Genomic DNA, 21158 nt, shown 5'->3' with positions numbered 1-21158 from the left:
CTAAATGCAAAAGAGCCGCGACTAATTGTACATTACTATAAGTGGCTCTAATTAATAAAATTGTTGCATGACCGGTTTAATGTGCAAGGCCAATGATGACGAGTTATGGTCAACATTAAGTTATTTTTTTATTGTTTAGATGATGATAATATAGGAATACGTTTATTTTATGGATTAATACAAGCTATTATACATTTTTGTCAAGGTTTGTGATTCTTTCTTTCAGTTGGTTAATTGGATGTTTACAGTTTATATTAGGTTAAGTATATTTACAAAAGCATGAGCGTTGTGAAAAAGCCCTGAAGTGTTTGAATAATATCTTTATTGAATGGAAGATTATGATTCATGCAAGTCATCGATTTTTTGAGAATTATGTATGTATTTTGAAGTATGAAAAGCGAATGAAAAGAAAAATATATATTTCATATTTTATCCTTTCAAAATTTAAATATTTAAATATATTAAATATAAGAGAGAGAGAGAGAGAGAGAGAGAGAGAGAGAGAGAGAGAGAGAGATAGCCGATGTGACAATCACTACCATTCAGAAAAAGTTAAATAGTGATTTTAACAAATAAGAAGTTTGAAACTGTCGTTAAAAAATAAAATACTTTGTGAGCTATAGCTACAGAAATTTGGAAGCTTTATCTCTTCTACGCTCCTCGATTTACGCGACAATTTAGAGAATGAGGTCGCGACAATTGTTCTCGTAAATCAATTTTTTTACATGTAGGGTACTTTTTTCCCTATCACGGGAAAAACGTATTAAATCTTCGAAATAAGAGCTCTGAGTGAAATATTCCATAAATGAAATTTTTAATTATGTAAAAATTGTTCAAGAAAAATAGGGATTCGGAGAAAACCGTGATGTTGCGATACAAAAAGATTTTGCAATGTTACGGGTCAAGTATCGAATCTCGATGTGCGTCCCCTGTGCGGCAATAAACTCGTCGTCACTTGTGAATTGTAAGAAAACCTAGAACTCAAGGGAACCGACCCTATATCTTTTCTTCAATTTTCTTTGCGACGCTACCTCTCCTTCGAGACGCACGCTTTTTCAATTTGACACGAGGACAATAGATGCAGTGCCTTTGATTTTCATCCCTCACACTTGCAGTATTCTTTATAGTTCATGATAATTCAAAATCATACTCGAACTTTTTTGAATTCAATAAAAATGATGTAAGGTACACTGCTTGAAAGATTTTCCAAATATTTTGCAGATTTCATAGTAATTTTCTTATAGATCTTGAGATTTTTTTGTGCTCGAATAAAAAGAAACTATCTCTTTCTACTTGAGAATTTTTTTTCGTGTGCATATTCATATGTAGACTTATGATTTATTGCCATTTGAGTTGTTAATGAATTTGTCACAGAAGAGTGCATAATGTTGGTTAATGTTACATGAATCGTAAACCTAATGGTTTTAATAATGCGTCCGCCAAATCGATCATTGTCTTATGAAAATCGATATTTTCAAATAAAATATCTTTCACAAGCTAGCTTTAGGAGAAAAGTTGTTAATTTAAAAAAAATTTATTGTCACGACTGACACTAAACTACAGTAGAAAAGTAGAATATCGCATTAGATATAACATTCTTAGCACAGAACAATTACCGAAATCTTTCTAAAATTTCAAATCTCAATCAAGACACATGAAAGCCTGAGAATTGACTTCTAATCTGGAAGTACACGAAAGTGTGGAGATTAGGAGACTTGAGGACTTTGACCGATTACACAAGGATTAGCCACTAGCCGCAGGGGACACGATCAACAGTTTGACGGCGCGCTACTGAGAGTTGCTCACTCTTAGATTCTTGAGAGCAAGTTACTTTCAAGCTCTTGTTTACCAGTCCAATTACGGATTTCCAAGACCGAACGCTGTAATTTCACATTAAATGCTTGTAATTAACTTTGAAGAAGCTCTTTGCTTCCTATTTTCTCTTGGCGATGAGAAGCAGTTAATGAATTTTTTATCAAGTCGGTATGATGCAGAAAAAAATGTTTAGCACTAGAAAACAATATCCAATGGAGTTTCAATTAAAATTTTTATTGGACACGTAATATTTGTTTTTTATTGGATACTTGATTATTTTCAAAGAATTTATTAAAGGTTCAACCGTAACACTGAATAGAATACCTTTTTACAAAGAGCCATCATAATGTTTTCCTTTGATATCGAAGTTTCTACAATTTCCCTTTATCGCTATAAAAAATTTTCCTCGTTCGATAAAGATTGTAAATCATATATAAGTCCACTGCATTCTTTTTTGTATGCATAGATACGCGATGAAACGGCAGATATGATTTAAACTCATGGTCAATTCATGCGAGGTCTTAAAAACTCTACCCATTTGTCGGATAATAGAACGGTCTCTGCTTTTTTTTTCTTTTACAATACGAGAACGTGCGAAAAAGCTCTTCATGCAAATTCTCTTTTTAACCTCATGAATTATTAAAACGCCAATACGAACGCATTAAATATGTGTTCCACTTATATACTGTGGGTATTTCAATTTCACGAAAAGGAAAGTTCGCGATTTTACTCTGAAAAATTCGGTTTGAATTTCAACATGAAAATTTAAAGATATAGTTATTTTGTGATCGTCGTTTTTGCAACTAGTACACACAATAACTCACAACGTACAGAAAAAAAGAAGAAACAAGAACACATCCGTGACATGAGAAACACAGAGAGAAAGGTCTCAATAATTCCGCGATATTTTCGCTACATCGTTCAAGCGAGGCCGCACTTCCTACGTCGGGGGATTTAAATTTCACGGTACATACACACACACACAACTGTTTCCCATTCTACCACTACAAATCCAAAACAGAGCCAGCGCATGTATCATTTGTGCACCCCCCCCCCCTTACCCAATAAATAAAAGAATCAAAACCGTCTTCGATTAACATACGCACCAAGAGAGACGGCCAAAAGAAGATAGAATAGAGGGCATGAAAATTAGTTGTCAAAAAATAGGTCGCTAGTTTTTTGCTCGCACCCCCGAGCCATATAAATTATCGAGTAATGTCCGTGCGGAGCCGACACTGTATACGCATGGCGGAGCGATTTAAAGCTCCCTTTTTACTCCGCTATCCACCGAGCTTGTCCTTTCCCTCTTTTCCAAACCCACGAGATGTTTTGTTAGCTTTGGCTTGGCGTAGCACTTCGCATCGAGACCGAGATTTTATATCATTCGTCGTTGAAGCCGCGTACGAATTGCTAAGTGGATCGTGACGTTTTGCTGCGGTGGCTGTGCATGTTTTCGTTTCAGATGCACGGCGCTGAACAACGAGAGGATCAAGCGAAATTTTCGCGCGAACGTCAGTCAGCCTCGTTCTTGACTGCGCTCAAGACGCAGCATTGAAACTCGGGCTCTCTCGCACAAAAGAAAAAAAGATAACACTCGCGTCACTCCATAATCACACTCGTCTCCATGCGCGCATACCGAAGGTGCAAAACGCAACTGCATAATCGGACATTATACTGAACGATCATTGCAGGCTGGCGCAAGAAATTAACTTTCGCAGTGATCGCGAGCGAACAACCTTGAACGATTCCGCGATCAACGTACTGCTGGCGCGACCTTGTTTCGCTGCAGCTACTGTTCGCTGGATCGCGGAAACGATTCCCCGCAGGTTAACCTTCGATCCCGGTACCGAAATGCATTTTTACCACGTTCAAATATCCTTTGCAAAGGTAATAATGTAGTTTTGAAATAAGGAGCAAATATAAATTATAAAAACTTCATTGTCCGAGATATGTGTGTTAGTGATATTCGACAAATACGTAACAAAGATTTGTACGTTTGACTTTTGTGTGGTACGAATGACGTAAGAGTATTAAATGTCGATTTTTATACATATTGAAAGTTTTTTTTAAATTTAATACACGTGGAGATCTTTGACCTTATAATAACATTGGATTCAACAGTCTTCGAGTTATGTTATGTGTGAATGATTTGAAATAAAATTGAAGAAGAGCGTGTTAAAAATCTTAAAGACTATTATTACTGATAAATTATAAAAACTAATGCCAATAAATAAACAATAAGTTTTTCCGATTTTCCTAAAGAACGAGTTTGCCGTTCACTCATGTCGGGTACTCTTATATGGTATAAATTTCCGAAAGACACAAATCGATACAGTAGCTACATATCCTTGGAATCGGAAACGAAAAAAGAAAATTATTAAAGGAGCGTGACATTGAAGCAAGCACCCTTTCAAACTCATCGTCCAGAATGTGTAATAGACCAAAAAATAAATCATAACATGATCGTCTATATAAATTTTGATTATTGATGCTTGTTTCACTGTTGCTTATAACCCAATTATTCTGTCGTTATAATCTATCTACAAATGGAAAACTGTGATGGTAAATTAGATTGTTATTTTTATATATTTTTTAAAAATTAAAAAAAAACTTTAAAATAGAAATCATATGTTCATTGAGTTGAGATAAAGATTACGCGATAATTTTATTGCAAAGATTATAAAGATTATGGTTAGATTTTCCAAATTTTTTAAATGACTTTTATTAAATATTAGACACAGAAAGGATTAACGAGTGCTAATAATAATTCCAAAATTTTTGTCATGTAAAATATAACATTTATTTATTTATTTATGATCCAACTCCGATGAAAAATCAAATAATCTGAATATTAGATAATATTGTCCAATTTAACAGAGGCACGAAGCTGATAAAAGGAGACTCAATGTATCAACGGACGAACGAGGTAGTACGAATGATCGGTGCTGGTTCAGCAAAAATTGAAGCCATACGAATGATTGGTGCAGGTGCCAACAAAGGAGTCGAGCGCATGATTGATGCGGGTGTTAACAATGAGCCTGAGATGGGCAAAGGTTCAGCGGCCCAAAATTCTGGTTTAGGAACTGTATAGACAATACCTAAGCAGGCCAACAGTGTTACGAACTTAAACACGATTTCTACGATTGTTCTATTGTACGAGGATGTTCGAAACTGATTTCGAAGCTTCAATAAATCACTGCTTATATACGATGAGCAGGTGCAGAAATGATCCGGAATCATAAATCTAGTATAAGACTCATGAAAGCGTTCGATGCGATTAAGAAGCTTCTTAAGGTTATAGAAAGGCATGACGGGGGGCATTTTTTTTCGTCAAATAATTGAATAGGCCGTCTAGGTAAAGCTCAAAAATTAAGAAATTTCTTGAACAACATATAAATCCAGTATAAAATTAATTATATCTATAATGATCTATTCCGTGATTTTTTAAATTTGAATATTACTTTATGTGTAATGATAAATTAAAATAAAATAATGTGTTTTTATTGTCCATCATCAATGTTCGAATATGTAGTAAAATTCAATTCCATTAGTTTTTATAGCTTAAACAATTGGCCACCAAATCAATTTATATAGTTTTTATTATTACGTAAAAATATCGTAGTAGTTCAAAAAAACACGTTTAATTATGAATGTAAACTTTTTCAAGTTTATTGCTTTCAAGTTTACGAAAAAAAATTAAGTTAAAGCATTCAATTATATTTTTGACATCTTATTGTGCATAAATTTGTGATAAAATTAAAATTATATAGATCTTTTATAAATAGTAAAAATCAGACAATATACTCAAAGAAAAATTTTGTTACGAAATACTGAATATTATATGAATCGAATTATTTCAATGGATAAACAATAGCTCATAAGACATTGTGCTAAAAAAAGATAAATATTAATTTTGTATACTGTACAATTGGTTAGGCCAAAGAAAATTCTTATATATAAATTTTATCGTTGTATACGTGCAATAAGTGACATTAAAAATGTCGAAATATTTTTCCATTAGTTTTGCACAGTTGTGGCTACAGTGATGCAGAAAATGTCTTACATTTGACGAATTGTTGGAACAATTCTATTGAAGTTGGGACAATTTTTAAGCTAAATGTCACATGAAACAATTATTTATTCTAAATACTTCATACTATGTATGTTATTAGAATTTAAAACTGAAATTTTTTTTCATATTAATCTTAATATTACATGACTAACTTCGGTAACATATTTCTAAACTTAATTATAAATTTATTCATAAGTCTCGATAGTAAAACAAACTAAAAGGTAATAAAACCTCAAAGTACGAAATATTACCTAGATTTTATTTTTATGTATTGTAATGAAACAGTTTGATTGAGACTACAGTTAAGTAAATAGTAATGGAAAAAATTACAGTACATAAATTAAAGTGTTTTCATTACTTACATAAATTAAAGAATTTGATGTAGCTATCAGAAGAATTCAGAATGTCTACTAATTAAAAGTAGATTGGTAGGTTGAATATAATAAATAAAACATAAGTTACTATAAAATTAAGGATTTATTTCGAAAATTTTCCATTTATATTGATACCAATCCAAAATATAGTACATTGCAATTAACGCATGTATTATCCTACTTTTGTATTACAAATCTTCACAGGTCTATGATAGTTTGAACGTGAACAATGATAAGATCTTCTCGTTTGGCAAATTAAAATTTAATATGCGTATCCATATCCGTACCCACAAGCACCGAAAGCACATGGGTTCCTGAGGATGGGCGCGGAAGTGAAGAGTGGAGCTGGGGCAGCAGCCAAGAGAGGAGCAGAGCGAAAAATTGGTGCTGATGCCAGAAGAGGAGCTGAGCGGATGATTGGTGCTGATGTTAGCAGAGGAGTAGCAACTGGTAATGGGGCTGCGATGGCCAATGGAGCAGTGGCGCCAGCCAAGAAACCTGGTTTCGGCTCAGCATAGACGGCGGCCATGCAGACGAACAATACTGTGAGTTTGAACATGGTTGCAAATTGCTGCGATGATTCTCTTACTAGAGCAAAATCGAAACTGATGTCGATGGGATGTGAGCTCGTAGCTTTTATACAAAATAGCTGCAAGGCCAGGCGCCTTATATCCCGGATGAGTCGGTCGAAACTTTGCAGAGGAATTGCATAATCCGAAAGTACCTGCTTTCGTACAGGGCAGGAGAAGGCGTGCTTTTTACGTATATGAAGGTCAATGATGGCTTAAATGATGGTGGAGTTGTAACGTGAAAGAATTGTATACGGTTTGTACAACGAATCTCGTCGATAATCGTTATATTTAGATTACGTATAATGCATATAGTATTTATATTATATATTCTGTTTTTGTTATATTTTCTGGTGAAAATAATTTTCAATTATTGGATTTGTTCAAAATATAACTGCATCTATGAAAATGTAGAATTTTTCAAAACGCAATGAAAATTTGAATCTTCAAAACTTTTGAAAAATAATTTATAATAATGTATGACCCTCGAAAAAATATTTTTTTTAAAATTGAATTTATTTTCTGCTGGCACTTTCTTACTCTTGACTTTTTGATTGTGACGAATTATTCTAATATTGATGTAGAAAGTTTTATTTAACATTTTTGAAAATTGCTCTTGGAACTTTGGTTATAATCTTTGACTGGCGGAATTCTGTCAATTTTGCATGAAAAAACACCTAACTGTAAAATGTCCGCAAACTATTTTGCTACTTATTGAGTAGTTAGAACATTTATATGATGTTTTGAAATACAAAATAAAAAGTTTTGAAAAAGTTTGTACTTTCTTTGGAGTTTGACAAACAATAGATGACCTTGGAATCGGAGACTTGCGTATTCAAAATTTTACGTTTATGTAAAAAACCGTGAAAACAACAGATCTACCTAAAGATTGAAATCAATATTTTTTATCAAAAAGATATAAAATATAAAATTCACTAGTTCATATACGATAATTTAAAGAATTAAAGTGAAGGACATCGAAGAAAAATTTATCAGTAAAGGAATGGCATTATTACAAATCTTTTCTAAATGAGAAACCCTTTCGTAAAAGATTCATTTACTGAAACCCACTTGTTTATATTATAAAATTGACTATTCGGTTGCTAAGCAGATTGTTCCATATCAGTGATTTTGTTTGAATAGGATTTACTTTAGCAAAATTTTGCGGATTTTCGACTTTTGACAAAGCTTAAATTTCTGATAATAATCAAGGACATCGATATCAAAAAAATTCATATTAGAATGCAATAGTATTATTATATCGACCAGTTTATCCAGTTTATCCTACAGAACATCTGACATCCACGCCCATCTCCCCACCCAGCAAACAGGATTTACCGTCGAGCGTACGCGAATAGCAGTGTACCCACTGTTCTGTATAAAAGCTGTCAACATACAACGATACGGCATCAGTTTCGATCTTACTTTAGTAAGAGAATCATCGCAACAACTCATAATCATGTTCAAGTTTGCAGTATTGTTCGCCTGCATGGCTGTCGTCTATGCTGAGCCGAAACCAGGTTTCTTGGCTGGTACTGCTGCTCCATTAGCCATCTCAGCACCGTTGCCAGCTTTGGCCCCAACGACAATCATCCGTGAATCTCCAGTCATCACTACTAGCACGATCTACCGCTCGGCTCCTCTTTTGGCACCAGCACCAATCATCCGCTCGGCTCCTCTTCTGGCACCGGCACCGATCATCCGCTCTGCTCCTTTCTTAGCTGCTGCCCCAGCTCCAGTCTTGTCATCCGCACCCATCCTCAGGAGCCCATGTGCTTTTGGTGCTTGCGGATATGGATACGGATACGGATACGGATATTAAATCTAAATATCCCGAATAAGATTTTCTAATTTTACGCTATGCGTAACAGTTGAAATGGATACTGAATTTTAATATTAAAAGCTTAGAATTTTGTTTTGTTAACTCTATTCAGTACCTACAAGCCATATACATGAAAATCTAATCATGTCATCTTAGTATTCTTTCTACATTTTGTACACTAGTCTGGTATCAGTAAAACTATAAAAATTTAATAATAAATTTTCAATATCACTCAATAAATTTTGTGCCAAGTTATTACCTAAACCACTCTTCTTATCGTACTTTTTTAATATATATCTGATGTCTGATGTCTGTTTATGACATCAATACCAACAAAATATTTGTTTGACTGTTATTTAGATGTTGCTAAATATATTGTTATATGCTGTTATATATTTTGCAACATCTAAATAAATTAAATAAAAAATAAGCATTAAAATTTTCATATTGTATATTATAAGTTTCAATTTTTTTTCAGATTGCATGAAACAGTGTAAATGGTAATCCAAAGAAAGAATTCTGTTCCATAAGTAGCTCTACTGTAATATAAAGTTGAGTTTAGTTGTATATGATTACTCTCGATCATATTAAATCTTGCAAAATTCTAGAGCAAAGAAATAAGAGAGTGACACCCAAATACTCTAAATAAAAACTATCTCCGCTCAATTTAATGTTGATAGTGTTTCGCTGGTTTGTCTTCCAACCTCGTCAAATCCAGCGCAACTAATCTTGAAAAATTCTTCAGTTGAACCTGATGAGGTTGGAAAACAAATCAACGAAACGCTGTCAAAAGTCAAGGTATAGATTACTTGAGATAATTAAAGTAATTGCTTGATTTTTATAATTCCACAAATACCAGCCTGGTATGTCAAATACAGAGCAATCTTCATTTTAATTCCAAAAGCCCTACGTATAGGTATGCAGGTACTGAGTAGATGTGACAATAATCCTAAGTCAGCATCGAAGTTGACCATGCAACGCCGTTGATTGGACGAGCGGATGAGATTGGAGCTGGAGCAACCACAACAGCGGGGCGAGCGATCGGTGCAGTAGCCACCGGGGGAACTGGACGAACGGTAGGTGCTGGAGCCGCAGTCGCCAAAGGCGTTAAAACTAAGCTTGTACAGCGGCCAAGCAGACGAACAAAATTACAAATTGGAACATGGCTTTCGATGTTTCTTCGAACTGAAATAGACGGCAACTAATGCTGGTCCAGTGGTAAGCTTTTATACAAGTGTTTGAATAAATAGTTTTCACTTGCTGATGCGAGGCGAAGGTCAACAAAACCGTATACAAACAAAGAAAGACAATGAAGACAAAAAAGCAAGAGTAAATGTCTCCTCTTTGGGCGTGCAAGGCTACGAATGCAATCCAATTTTTACACATGCGATTCGATGTATCCTGCAATCGTATAGCAGATCAAAAAAGCGAAAGTGTACAGACTCTCGAAATGGATGAATCACATCCAGAATGACTTTCATTTGGTTCGATTGGCGAAATCCCGAAAGCATATTATCGACCATCGCTGTGATTTCCATTATGTTCCCCGCCGTCCCATCGTCAAATTTCACATTATGCAATTCTTCTGAATACGCATTTTAATCTTTTAACCGAATCTGTATAAAGTCGTCGGTATCAGTTCCAATCATTTCTTCAACCAAAGAACCATCGCAACCAATTACAGTGAAATGGAACAACGGAAGAAATCAATTATAATCTTGAATTGTTATAATATACTTATATATTTCCTCGAGGCACAGTTTTGATATTCAATACCGAATAAATACCGCTATAGATAACGGATTTTTTCATATATATTAATCATGGTCACTTAACTAAGTGAAAAAATAATTCCAACGGAAAAAACAGCTGAATCTTTATTTTCAATTTATTTGTTAAGTGTAATATTTTTAAAAATATAGCTTCGATAAATTTTTGTTAAAAAATGCTTTTATGAGTTTGATACACACAAGTCAGCTTCCTAATTGAATTCTTAATCTTTGCACAGTTGGGATAGGCCAATGTAGATACACAGATACAGAAATTGTCTCACAAAACTTTGAATTATGTATTCAACACTTCTTATTAGACAGATTAATCTTTACGCTTGAAATTTTTCAAAAGAAGAATGAAAAGAAAACAAAATGGAATAAATACAAATTTAAATAAAATAAATGCAAATTTTATTGAAAGATCATCCTCATTGATAACACAATTTTCGCGTTAACTACACTTCAAACTCGTTCATTTTAATTACGCATTAAAAGCGAATAAATGTACATGACGATTTGACTAGACTAAGAGATCTACCAGCTATTCAAGCCTGTATTAATAGGCAATGCAGCAGGTGCACCATAAATTGGAGCCGGAACAGCGGCAGCCAGAGAAGGTCTGAAAATCGGCGCTGATGCTCCGTAAGTTGGCGCAGGCAATGCGATTGGAGAAGCGTAAGATGGAGCCTTGACAATGGGAGCAGCGTAAGACGGTGCGGGGAATGCAATCGGTGCCCCAAATGAAATCGGAGCCGCAGCTCTCAACGGTGGACCGTAGACTGGTGCGGGAACTGCCGATAGCGGCAAGGCAGCCGGCGTGAAGGCTGGCGCAGCGAAGGATTCCTCTACCAGAGCACCGCCGTGGTCGTTGCCGTGTAGGAACCCAGCCTTGGCCGCAGCCACAGTGACCAAAAGGATCGCAAGCTTATACATGGCGACTGCGCGTTGTTTCTTGATTGCAACGAGATGCGAAACTGATGCTGTCGGAGTGCGAAGCCACGGCTTTTATACGATTTTTTTTCTCTGTCGATGAGGTAGTTGTGATTATTCTCGGGTGCATCTTATTGGGTGAGATCGACTTTCTCGACAAAAATGAGAGCACGCGATTGTGCTTACGCGTTCGTTGGCTTATTACACAAGTTGGATTCATATTCAATAAAGATAAAAAGGACAACGATACGCGATGAGGTAATTGAATGTTGCTTTTTGGTAGGTTTCATTCGTTACGTGTATTGATTGATATTTTGCGATAATATTTAATCTTTCAAGTCGATTTGCCACTGACACGAACTAGGGTAATTAAATATATTAATTTGATATGAATTTGTATTTCAATCGATGAGTTTATTTACATTTCAAATGACGATTTTATTTATTACTGATACGGGCCTTTCGTATTATATAATTTCTGACAAGAAAAGAAATGTTGTATAAGTTATATTTATAGTTTTAAAAGTGAAAATTTTTCAAAGAAAATACGGTAATTATAATAATCTTGGTCACATAAAAGCATTAAGTAAAGTATTTCTATGAAAATATTCATGCCTCTAAATATCCATCTCTAAATTATTTTACAAATGGTGAAAATACGTATTAATCTGAATTAATACGTATTTTCACCATTTGTAAAATTAAAGCAACATTTTGTTCTGTGATTTAGAGTCTTACATTTGAGATTCATTCTTATCAAATTTAAACGGTGCACTACAAATCTTTGAAATTTATATCGCTATATGTACCATATAACTAATCATAACTACACTCTATGGATACATTACTGAAATTACCTAACCTACCACCACTATAATTATCCTGGCTTGCTCAATGGTTTTCGGAATTCTGTAGGGAACGATTACTTCTCAAATAATCATTAAATTTAATGAAAAAATGTAATGTGCGATGAAATGGTGTTTAAGTGATCTTATTTTATAGATAATGCACGCTCTCTTCAATTGTGTGTCATTCAATGACAATTTGTAGAAATGAATTACATTTATTTAAAAAATGTTTTTCATGCAAGCGAATGACTTCAATTGTGTAGTTGTTCATTCCATGCCAGTTCAGCTGACCTATTTAAATTTTCTGCTTTACTAAATCAAATATGTTTTAATGAATAAAGCTAACTACAAAAATTTTATGGTTGTTAATTTCTCTACATAATTTTTAGTTGGAAATGAAACCTATTCTGCGAAAACAAAATTATTTAATTTGGTTTAGCGAAATGTATAATTTTGTTTTGGTGAAAAATAAATCAAAAGAGCGTATGCCAAATTTATTCCATGCTGAAAAGTAATAGATGCAAAAAATATATATATTAATTATGGTTGTGTAACAAATGGCAAACGAATGCATTTTAAAAGAATATAATATTACATAACTTCTGAGCTTGCAAACTTGTTCTGAATTCAACTCATGTTGCGAAAAGAGAGAAAATTTTGATCTGAATTATATGAAAGTAATTCTGACCTTGGCAAATCCATTCTCTTACAATAAAACAAGAAAAATGAATTTAAAAAATAAATATTTAGGAATTACGATATTCATGTTAAACTATGTATAAGTTTAATATTAGTTGATATCTCAACTTCTTATACCTGTTAGATCTTTCGAAAACTTTAAGAAAGCTGAATCTACTTAAGAAGTCAGTAATATGAAACTTCAATCTATAAGCTGTGATGAGCTAATAGATACTCCAAATTATCATGTCTAAGAATAAAGCGATATCCATATAAACTTTATAATGATAAAAAAAAATAACTAGTTTACAAGCTTGTTTAACCATCATTCATGTTCGAACTTTGAATATCTACTGAAACATATTGTCTTCCGGCACAATCTGTTTTTTCTCCCTCATACAATTTTCGCAATGGCCAAGCAACCGAAAGCTCGCATTTCACTTAATGAATCCCAAAACGTCCGCAAAATCGATTTTCAATTAACTGCACTCGTGGTTGCTCTTTGTTTTACGCTGGCGTAAATTAATGCATCGTTTACCAAACAAAAAAAGAAAAAAAGAAAGGAGAAAAACAGAGCGAGCGAACTACCGAGCGCCAAGCTGAAAAGTGAAAGTAGGAAGCGGTCGGCATATAAAGAGAGCCGGCCGCACTTGATTTTCAAGTACGCTCGTTTTGTCGGATTCACATACACGCAAGGCGTTATCAGATATTTATTTTTTACTTGTCAGCAATCATGTTGTAGACTGTCTATACGATTATAATTCATGTTTTTATGCACAAAATGAAGTAACTCTTTGTGACTTTTGGTACTTTTATCTTGCGTATTGAAAAACATTCACTGTTGTGTAAGGCGTATTCATTTGTATTTTTAACAAAAAGCCTACAAAAGAAATATAGCGTTAGTTGCAACCTTCAATAACGACATTTATTTATGATTTATTTTTGCAAATCTGAATAAAATCGATCGTGTTTTGTTAAAATTCATGTAACGTTTCCCACTCCCGGCCACTTTTAAATATCATTAAGTAACACTTGTAAGGGAATCATCAATTTTTTGTCTCATGTAACAAAAACAGGTTTGGTCACTTTGAAAGCATTATCCGGTCGAAGCATCATGAAGCCTCAATAAATGAAATTGTGTATAAGTATTCACGCTAAAATATTTTTTTTTAATGTTTAATTACATATATTGAAATCAATTTAATACAATATGATTTTTATTAACAAGAGAACCTTTACGGAAATTTACATCTAAAAGATCATTAGTTTTGTATATTTCGTGTCAACGTCATTAATTTGTTATTATAAAAACAACAAATTAAGTTTTTACAATCATTTTATACAATTGTAATCAAGGATACTTCATTTCCAAATTAACATCTTCTGTATTGTCATGAAAAGAAAGGAGATCGTCCTTCTAACAAAAAACCCTTGTCTTTGCAAATTCGTACTTTAAACCCAGCAAAAACCTAAACCAATTTTCCCGAGAGGAAAAGGAAGAAAAGAGCCTTGCAGTATAATGAAGGTGTCAACTGAAACTGCATCCGCCTACGCTCGGACGGACGTTTCGTTTATTCTTTCAAGCAATTCAAATTTCCTTTTTGGCTTTTTCAATTAAGTCATTACCGTTTCATTGTTTTCTCTCATTAAAGAAAAGATTTAACAGATCTTGTACAGATTCTTTTGAATTCAAATAATCTTATAGTGAAAGGTGAATTAGGTTGAAATTAAACGAGTAATTAGAAAGAAGAATATGTTGTTTTATAAAGAATATGCCATTTAATATCAATTTTTTCAGTATACTATGAAAAAAAATTGATATAGTCACAAATTCAAAAGTCCATTTTTGGGCGTGAACCCCGGTCGCAAAATACAAAATTTAAATATCATATCGACATCTTGTATTTCGTGATATACCGTTATCCATTTACTGCTTGAATAAAGAACGTTTCCAATAATCTCCTGTTTTCGAATTCCTCAATATTCACTACAGAAAGCGTAAGAATCTTCCAAACAAAAAAAGATACAAGCCTGTTTTTCGTTCTCCATTATTGCCTTATATACACTCGCGCGCGCGCGCACGCGCCTATATTCAGCCTTATCGTTCTCGCCCGTGCATTCATATTAAATTCACGCGAATACGGCAGCGATACTCCCATTTGTTTCTGGAATCTGTTTTTTTTTTCTCTTTTTCGTCGATTAAACCCATTTTGCACCATGAACATTGAAGTCACACATTGCGGCGTCAATTTACCGACTGACTGAACTGCTGCTCTTTTTTTTGTAACTCGGTAATGAAAAATTCTCGACTTTGTAAACTTGACTCGTGGAGATGTCAATCGGGTTAACCGCTCGGTTAATTGCATGCGGAGTATTATGTAATTTGACATTATGGTGATATGAAATATTATACGGTTTGTTCGGATAAGTCTGAGTAGCGTGAGAAAAGTCTGGTATTGATTAACAATGTGATAAGCAAAAGAGATAAGAGAAAAGTTCAGGTAATAAAATTAATTACCATGTGCATATCTGACCGCATGTGCGGGTAAAGTATAAATCGTTTACCAACCTTTTAATCCTGGTCAATGAAACCACTAAAGCATATACATGCAAAATCTAAATCTTCAATGTTTTCTTTGAGCAATTTTTTTGTGCTAATTGTATTGATATACTCACTATTTATTCACTTATAATTATAAATTATCCTCTAATTTAAAAAATTATTCACCACAAACTCGGAGGTTAGTAAAAATCAAAATAATCACAACAATATTTAGTTTACAGATAATACAAAAATTGCTAAAATCGACAATTATGTATAAACAGACCAAGACAAAAACGGAGGCAAATAAAACGATACTTTTACACGAATTCACCTTCTAATGAAAACGTTAAGTTATAGCCTTAACCAAGAAGTGCGAAGTTAAACAGATCATAAAGCTGCAATTCACAACTATACAATTTCACGCACATTCAAACTACACACAACTTGCAGTAGGATATCATATTGTTTCTATGTTATTTTGAAACTTGGCATTCTCCACAAAGTTTCGAAGCCGCGCGGCATGCACATGTAAATTCTTCGGTCGTCCCATTGTGCTCTGTATATTCATTATGAGCCCTAAACTTCGAAGCATCCTTTCATTCACAAACAATAAAAAATAATCGGTAGCACGTATGCGCAATCGCTCAAGCGAAGATTTTCCGGGGGACTGGTGAAATTCAATCATCGTGACTTATCCGTGCACGAAGAAATCCAAAGACCGCGTATTCTCAATAAAATACGTCAACGGCGATGACGAAAGCGGCTAATTTGATTTTGCCTGTAGAGTCGAAGGCAGAAATCCAGAAGACGTTCTAATGAGCCCACTAAGAACTTTACGTGCGTGCAAATGGGAGTTGAGATTACGTGGAAGTTTAAGAGAATTTCATCAAAATGTTATTGCTAATTTGTTCGCTGTTTTTCATTTGTAGCAAAGAGATTATAAATTTAAAAAAAAACTTTATATGTTTTTATAAAGTGACATTAATTTGGTTCCTAAGACGATTTTATTTTATAATTTATTTTCGTATTAAATATTTACGAATTCAACTGAACATATATTTTATAATCAAAGTCAACCTAATATCTTTTATATTAATACAAACAAAAGAAAATTAGGAAACCATCCAAAAACTTCATAATTTGAAAAAGCAGCAATATGATCTTTTTCTCGTGCTCATCATCTTGTTCATCTCTCAAGTACACGAACGTCTAATGAGACTCTACGGAATTATATGCAAAAGTAATGAAACTCTCAATTAAAAAAAAAAAATAGAAAATTCGGAAGTTTCGTAAAGCCCGCAAGAAATATTATTAAGCTCACATTTTCAAGTTCGTTTTTTTGGATATTTTTGATTATCAAAAATGTATAAGATGTGTAGAAAATAGATCAACAACTAAGAAAGAATAATTTTTATTCACTGGCGTCTCTCGAAAAAAAATGTTCATGCGAGCGAAGATGAAAAACAGTCGTTGAAATAAAGCACGGCCTAATTAAGATTGATGGGAATAAAGAGCCACTTAAAAATTTTGTGGCAAATGTCAGGATGCCATCAAAGTATCGAGTAATTAAGAGCACTCGTCGATAGGGGTATCAACAGCATTGCAAGTTTTCCAACTTGGAACTCGAGTCAAATTGTCTGCCCGTTGGCCTCGCTAGGAAAAATTCATGCCGTACCCGCTTCACTATTCCGCATACATAATATAATTAGAGGCTTTGTGAAAACGCGCGTTTTCTTTTTTTTTGCAGCCGATTTTCAGGAAATCTTACGGCGACGAAGAAGAGCAGCTTAGCGCAATAAAACTCGACGAAATCGTGGCTATAAAATTTATCAGCGATCATCCTCGGGAAAGCACCTGTCTTTTTACGACTACTTCCGTAATGCCCCATTAATTTGAGATCACTACATTTATTCCCTTGTAAACTGTTTGAATAAGTGATTCCGAGATCCCCTCGATGGGACTTTCAAATTCAGTCGAGAGATTTCTTCGCTCCCAATGCTTCGCCCTCTCGTTCAAGAGTTATCATTTGTATAAAAGTTTATCCGTATAATATTTACTTATTACAAGACATTGTATTTCAATTAATACTAATGATCAATTCATTATTTATTATTTCTTATGTTGATTGATAAAACGAACTTACACATCGATTTTTAATTACAATAATATTTTTTAATGATAAATTTGAATAATTTTCATATAATTTTTATTCGAGTAACCGAAAAAATCTTACTTCTTGTACAATAGTCTATGCAAGATTATCATCTTCCTCACTATAATATCATCTCAAAAAATGTCAAGCACAGGATTTAAAGGTAAATATCCGCACTCAAACAATTTTTTATAAATCACAATATATAAAAAAAACATTCGTTTATTTTATTATTTCTCTTCGTACACACCAACGAGCGAAAACCATATATAAAGTTATATTCCCCCTACGATCGTGGTAAAAGAAGACGAACGGGGTGTTTGTTGGCAGCGTTTAAATCGCGGCGCAGCGTTGTCGGAGGCTGACGACGCACTGACTCTACTCTCACGCGGCAGTGGCGCCTAGTCGAGTCCCAGCTCTTTAGAAGCGGGGGTGGCGAGTCGCACGCGCAAGCAAGCGCGTCCTGTATGTGCAACCCTCCTCTCAAGTCAAGTGTCTCAACTCGAATATATTGCCAATTCCATTTGTATTATTTTTTTGTTTTGTTTTTTTTTTTGCCAAAACTATAAATTTTCGACGCAAAAAAAAGTAAAAACAAGATTCATTGCAAATTCGTATGGATTAGATATTGAGTTTCGCAGAAAGTGGAAATACTCTCGTGGGAGACATTCCTCCAAACGTGTGGGTGGAAAGATAGCTGAAGATCCTTTAAGCTGTGCATCTTATATTATCGTGATGCAGTTCCGACGTGCAATCTTGATCTTCTGCTCAACTCCCCTTCACAGTTATTTTCATTTGAATTCATATCTTTGCTTAATTCAGATTTACGGGTAACTGAAATACATCATTTGTTAAATACAGCGTAATTTTTACCACTGATCTGATTCTCTGTTAGTTTTTCGAAGTTATATAAGTATAATTATTTATTTATTATTTATAATGATAAAACAATAAACATTTGCTAAATAATTTTAATGTATTTTCTCCCCCCCCCCCTGGAAATTCCCTTTATTTCTTTATAAAAACATCACCAACAGTTTCATGAGTTCCTGCGTTTTAATATAAATCAAAAAACGTACGTATATAAAACTCGCAAGCTGAAGAGATTCATTTTGGTGTGCGGGCACGACGAGAATCGTAAGCGGCTTTTTAGTGAACCTTTCGTGAACATTTTTCAACAACATTATATGAGTACTTTTATATAACTTTTGATTTTACCATTCACAGTCATAATTATTGATTATAAATTATCTTTTCTTTATACAATATAATGTTTTTGTCAACTTATATAGCCATAATTTTTTGTTCTAATATTTAAAATTATGCTAGTAAAATTGAATGATTATTTATTACTTAATAAATTTTTTCTTTTTTATTATAATGAAAATTGTGATTCAATTTTATTTTCAATTTTTAATTACAGGCTATTTTTTATCGGAAATTTAATTATATTAATAGTAAAGTAGCTACAATATATCGCGATAAATTGTTATTATATGGATTATATTGGTTATATGAATATACATACAGATTCTTTTGTTAATTACAAAAGATGTTATTATGATCCATGTTTATTTTGTTTATTGAACTGTAAAAAAATTATATTTCAAAATATTAGGTAACTACGATGGTTTCCTTTTTCTCATTGACTGTAAAGATGAAAAAACGAAGTTATTTAAGTATGCTTTAAAATTAAAAAAAAATTTATATTAGGGCGATAAATAAAAGGTTCTAGAAAATTACTCGTATATATGCACGATCGACTTTTCGGAGATTGACTTTGAAAAAAATGATGCTCGTGAATCGCTTTCTTTTTTTATATCTGGAATCAATTGAATCTAAGCTTGGAAAAATCCGTTCGGATAGGTTTTCGATAGATATGTAAATTTTTTAAAAGTCAAAATTAAATTTTTCTTCTCTGTAGATTAATTTTATTGCCGTTTTTATACACAATTTTACTTATTTTCAATCGTTGAAATTCAAATAAAAGTTTATCACCAAAAAAGAATGATTATTAAAATGATAAAATTCAGAGTAACAAAAATCATAGATTAAGCGCGTTAAACGGCTTAAGCCAATTATTCAGTCCGATTTGTGGAGCCATAAGTTTGCCGTCAACAATAAACCATCTAACCGCATAATTATCGGTAATAAACTTGGTGCGTATTTACACGATTAAATCGCTTATGTATTGTTTAACGAGACAACGATATCTTTCACGAGAGTGTGTGCATCGATTCATCAGAAAATATGTTGATCACCATGCAACGTTACAATTAATCATTAACGCAAATTAGTGATATGTACCTAACAAGATCAGCCATACGAATTGAGCAAATAATGTTAATTTATAATAAATTATTCAGATATATTGTTCAGTTTTTTTTCGCGAGACCTTGTAAAAGTTTTTAAGTGTTTTATTGCGTGATTATAAAAGTAAACATTATTAAAGTTGATTGTTTACCTCGAGGACAGAATCTAATAACTCGAAATGAATAATTTAATTTAATCAAAAACATACGAGTTCAAAAAATAATCTAGGATAAAAACTTTGTTTACATTACCATCTACTTACATTAAATTTTCTCTGTACTAACGTTACAAGGGGAAAAAAAATTATGCATTTGTGCAGCAGTATACGCTGCGGTAAAACTTGGAGAGTTGACAATTTTTTTCGGAATGGACGAAAGGAGCTCTAAATTCATAAAAAGAATAGTGAACATTTGTGTTTATCCATGTTGACAATATCGATATAAAATTTTCGTTCGAAGGATTTTCACTGATAAAAAGACGCTTTATTTGAAAAAAGCGAAACGATCTCAGTCGGGCGTTTGCACATAATATGGGCACGGCAAGAGCGAGCGCATAATAGGCTCGCTCGTCTGTAGCAAAGCTAATCGTCGCCTTAAGCTCGCGAGTTGGTGTGTGTATGTGCAAGTTATATACCCCCCTTGCGAGCTCTCTCCCGATAAAGCCGTGCGCTGATTTCGAATAAGCCCAAAGCCAGTCGCCTCGTTTGCATCTATAATACCACTCGCACTCGCTGCTCCAGAGATAGTTGATTGCGTCGAGATACTTTTGCGCTCAAAATATTTTTCGATAGTTTGCCGAAATAAGCCTTTCGCTCGAGTTAGAGTTACGCAATATAAAACTACTCTCCAGTCAGTGACGAAGTGTTGACAAATCGCACGGAAAATTCAAAATGCCGTTGATATTGATCCCAAATTCTATTGCTTCCGTTAGATTTGATCTGACTCAACGTAGTTATCGCGCGGTTAATCCCATCGCGAGTAGAAATCTGCCAACGCGCGCGGAAAACAAAAATATTGCCTTGCCGCCAGCCAAAACCGACAAAGCAACAAAAGTAGCGGGCACGCAGGCTTGCCTCAGTCGTGTCGCAAACAAAGGCCTTGCTGATGTACGTACACGTGTGTACCAAGACTAAAATGCAGACTCCGCAAGGCTATCGATCGACTCAAACTAATACTTGACTCTCTAGTGCCGCTCTGTGCGGCTTTTAAAGTGTCTCCCTATCGGTTCACTCCTGTAATTATTTTCATGCTGCTTGTTCTGCCGCACAT

The 21158-nt window shown here is 33.8% G+C and overlaps 2 protein-coding genes across 4 annotated transcripts in view; both read right to left on the bottom strand.

Annotated features, from left to right (window-relative positions):
- The window catches only part of LOC131667831 (trace amine-associated receptor 9), a 104790-nt gene extending 86858 nt beyond the window's left edge, over positions 1–17932 (bottom strand). For all 3 annotated transcript variants that reach the window (XM_058941542.1, XM_058941545.1, XM_058941544.1), the window contains exon 1: positions 17659–17932. The gene's annotated coding sequence lies outside the window, so the exon portion shown is untranslated. The remainder of the gene's footprint in view (positions 1–17658) is intronic.
- Positions 10959–11357, bottom strand: LOC131667821 (Golgi-associated RAB2 interactor protein 5B-like). The gene has a single exon (XM_058941529.1). It carries the CDS (start codon positions 11355–11357, stop codon positions 10959–10961), a length of 399 nt encoding a protein of 132 aa, XP_058797512.1.
- Positions 17933–21158: the final 3226 nt, after the last annotated feature.

The sequence above is a fragment of the Phymastichus coffea genome, unplaced genomic scaffold (assembly GCF_024137745.1).
Source record: "Phymastichus coffea isolate CEN01 unplaced genomic scaffold, Cenicafe_Pcof_1.1 PCOF00071, whole genome shotgun sequence".
In the NCBI taxonomy this organism is placed as follows: Eukaryota; Metazoa; Arthropoda; class Insecta; order Hymenoptera; family Eulophidae; genus Phymastichus; species Phymastichus coffea.
This window is presented reverse-complemented; position numbering and strand designations above follow the sequence as displayed.

What these genes read in the sequence shown, in the direction of transcription:
- LOC131667821 (XM_058941529.1), bottom strand. Translation starts at nt 11,357, where the DNA reads ATGTATAAGCTTGCGATCCTTTTGGTCACTGTGGCTGCGGCCAAGGCT.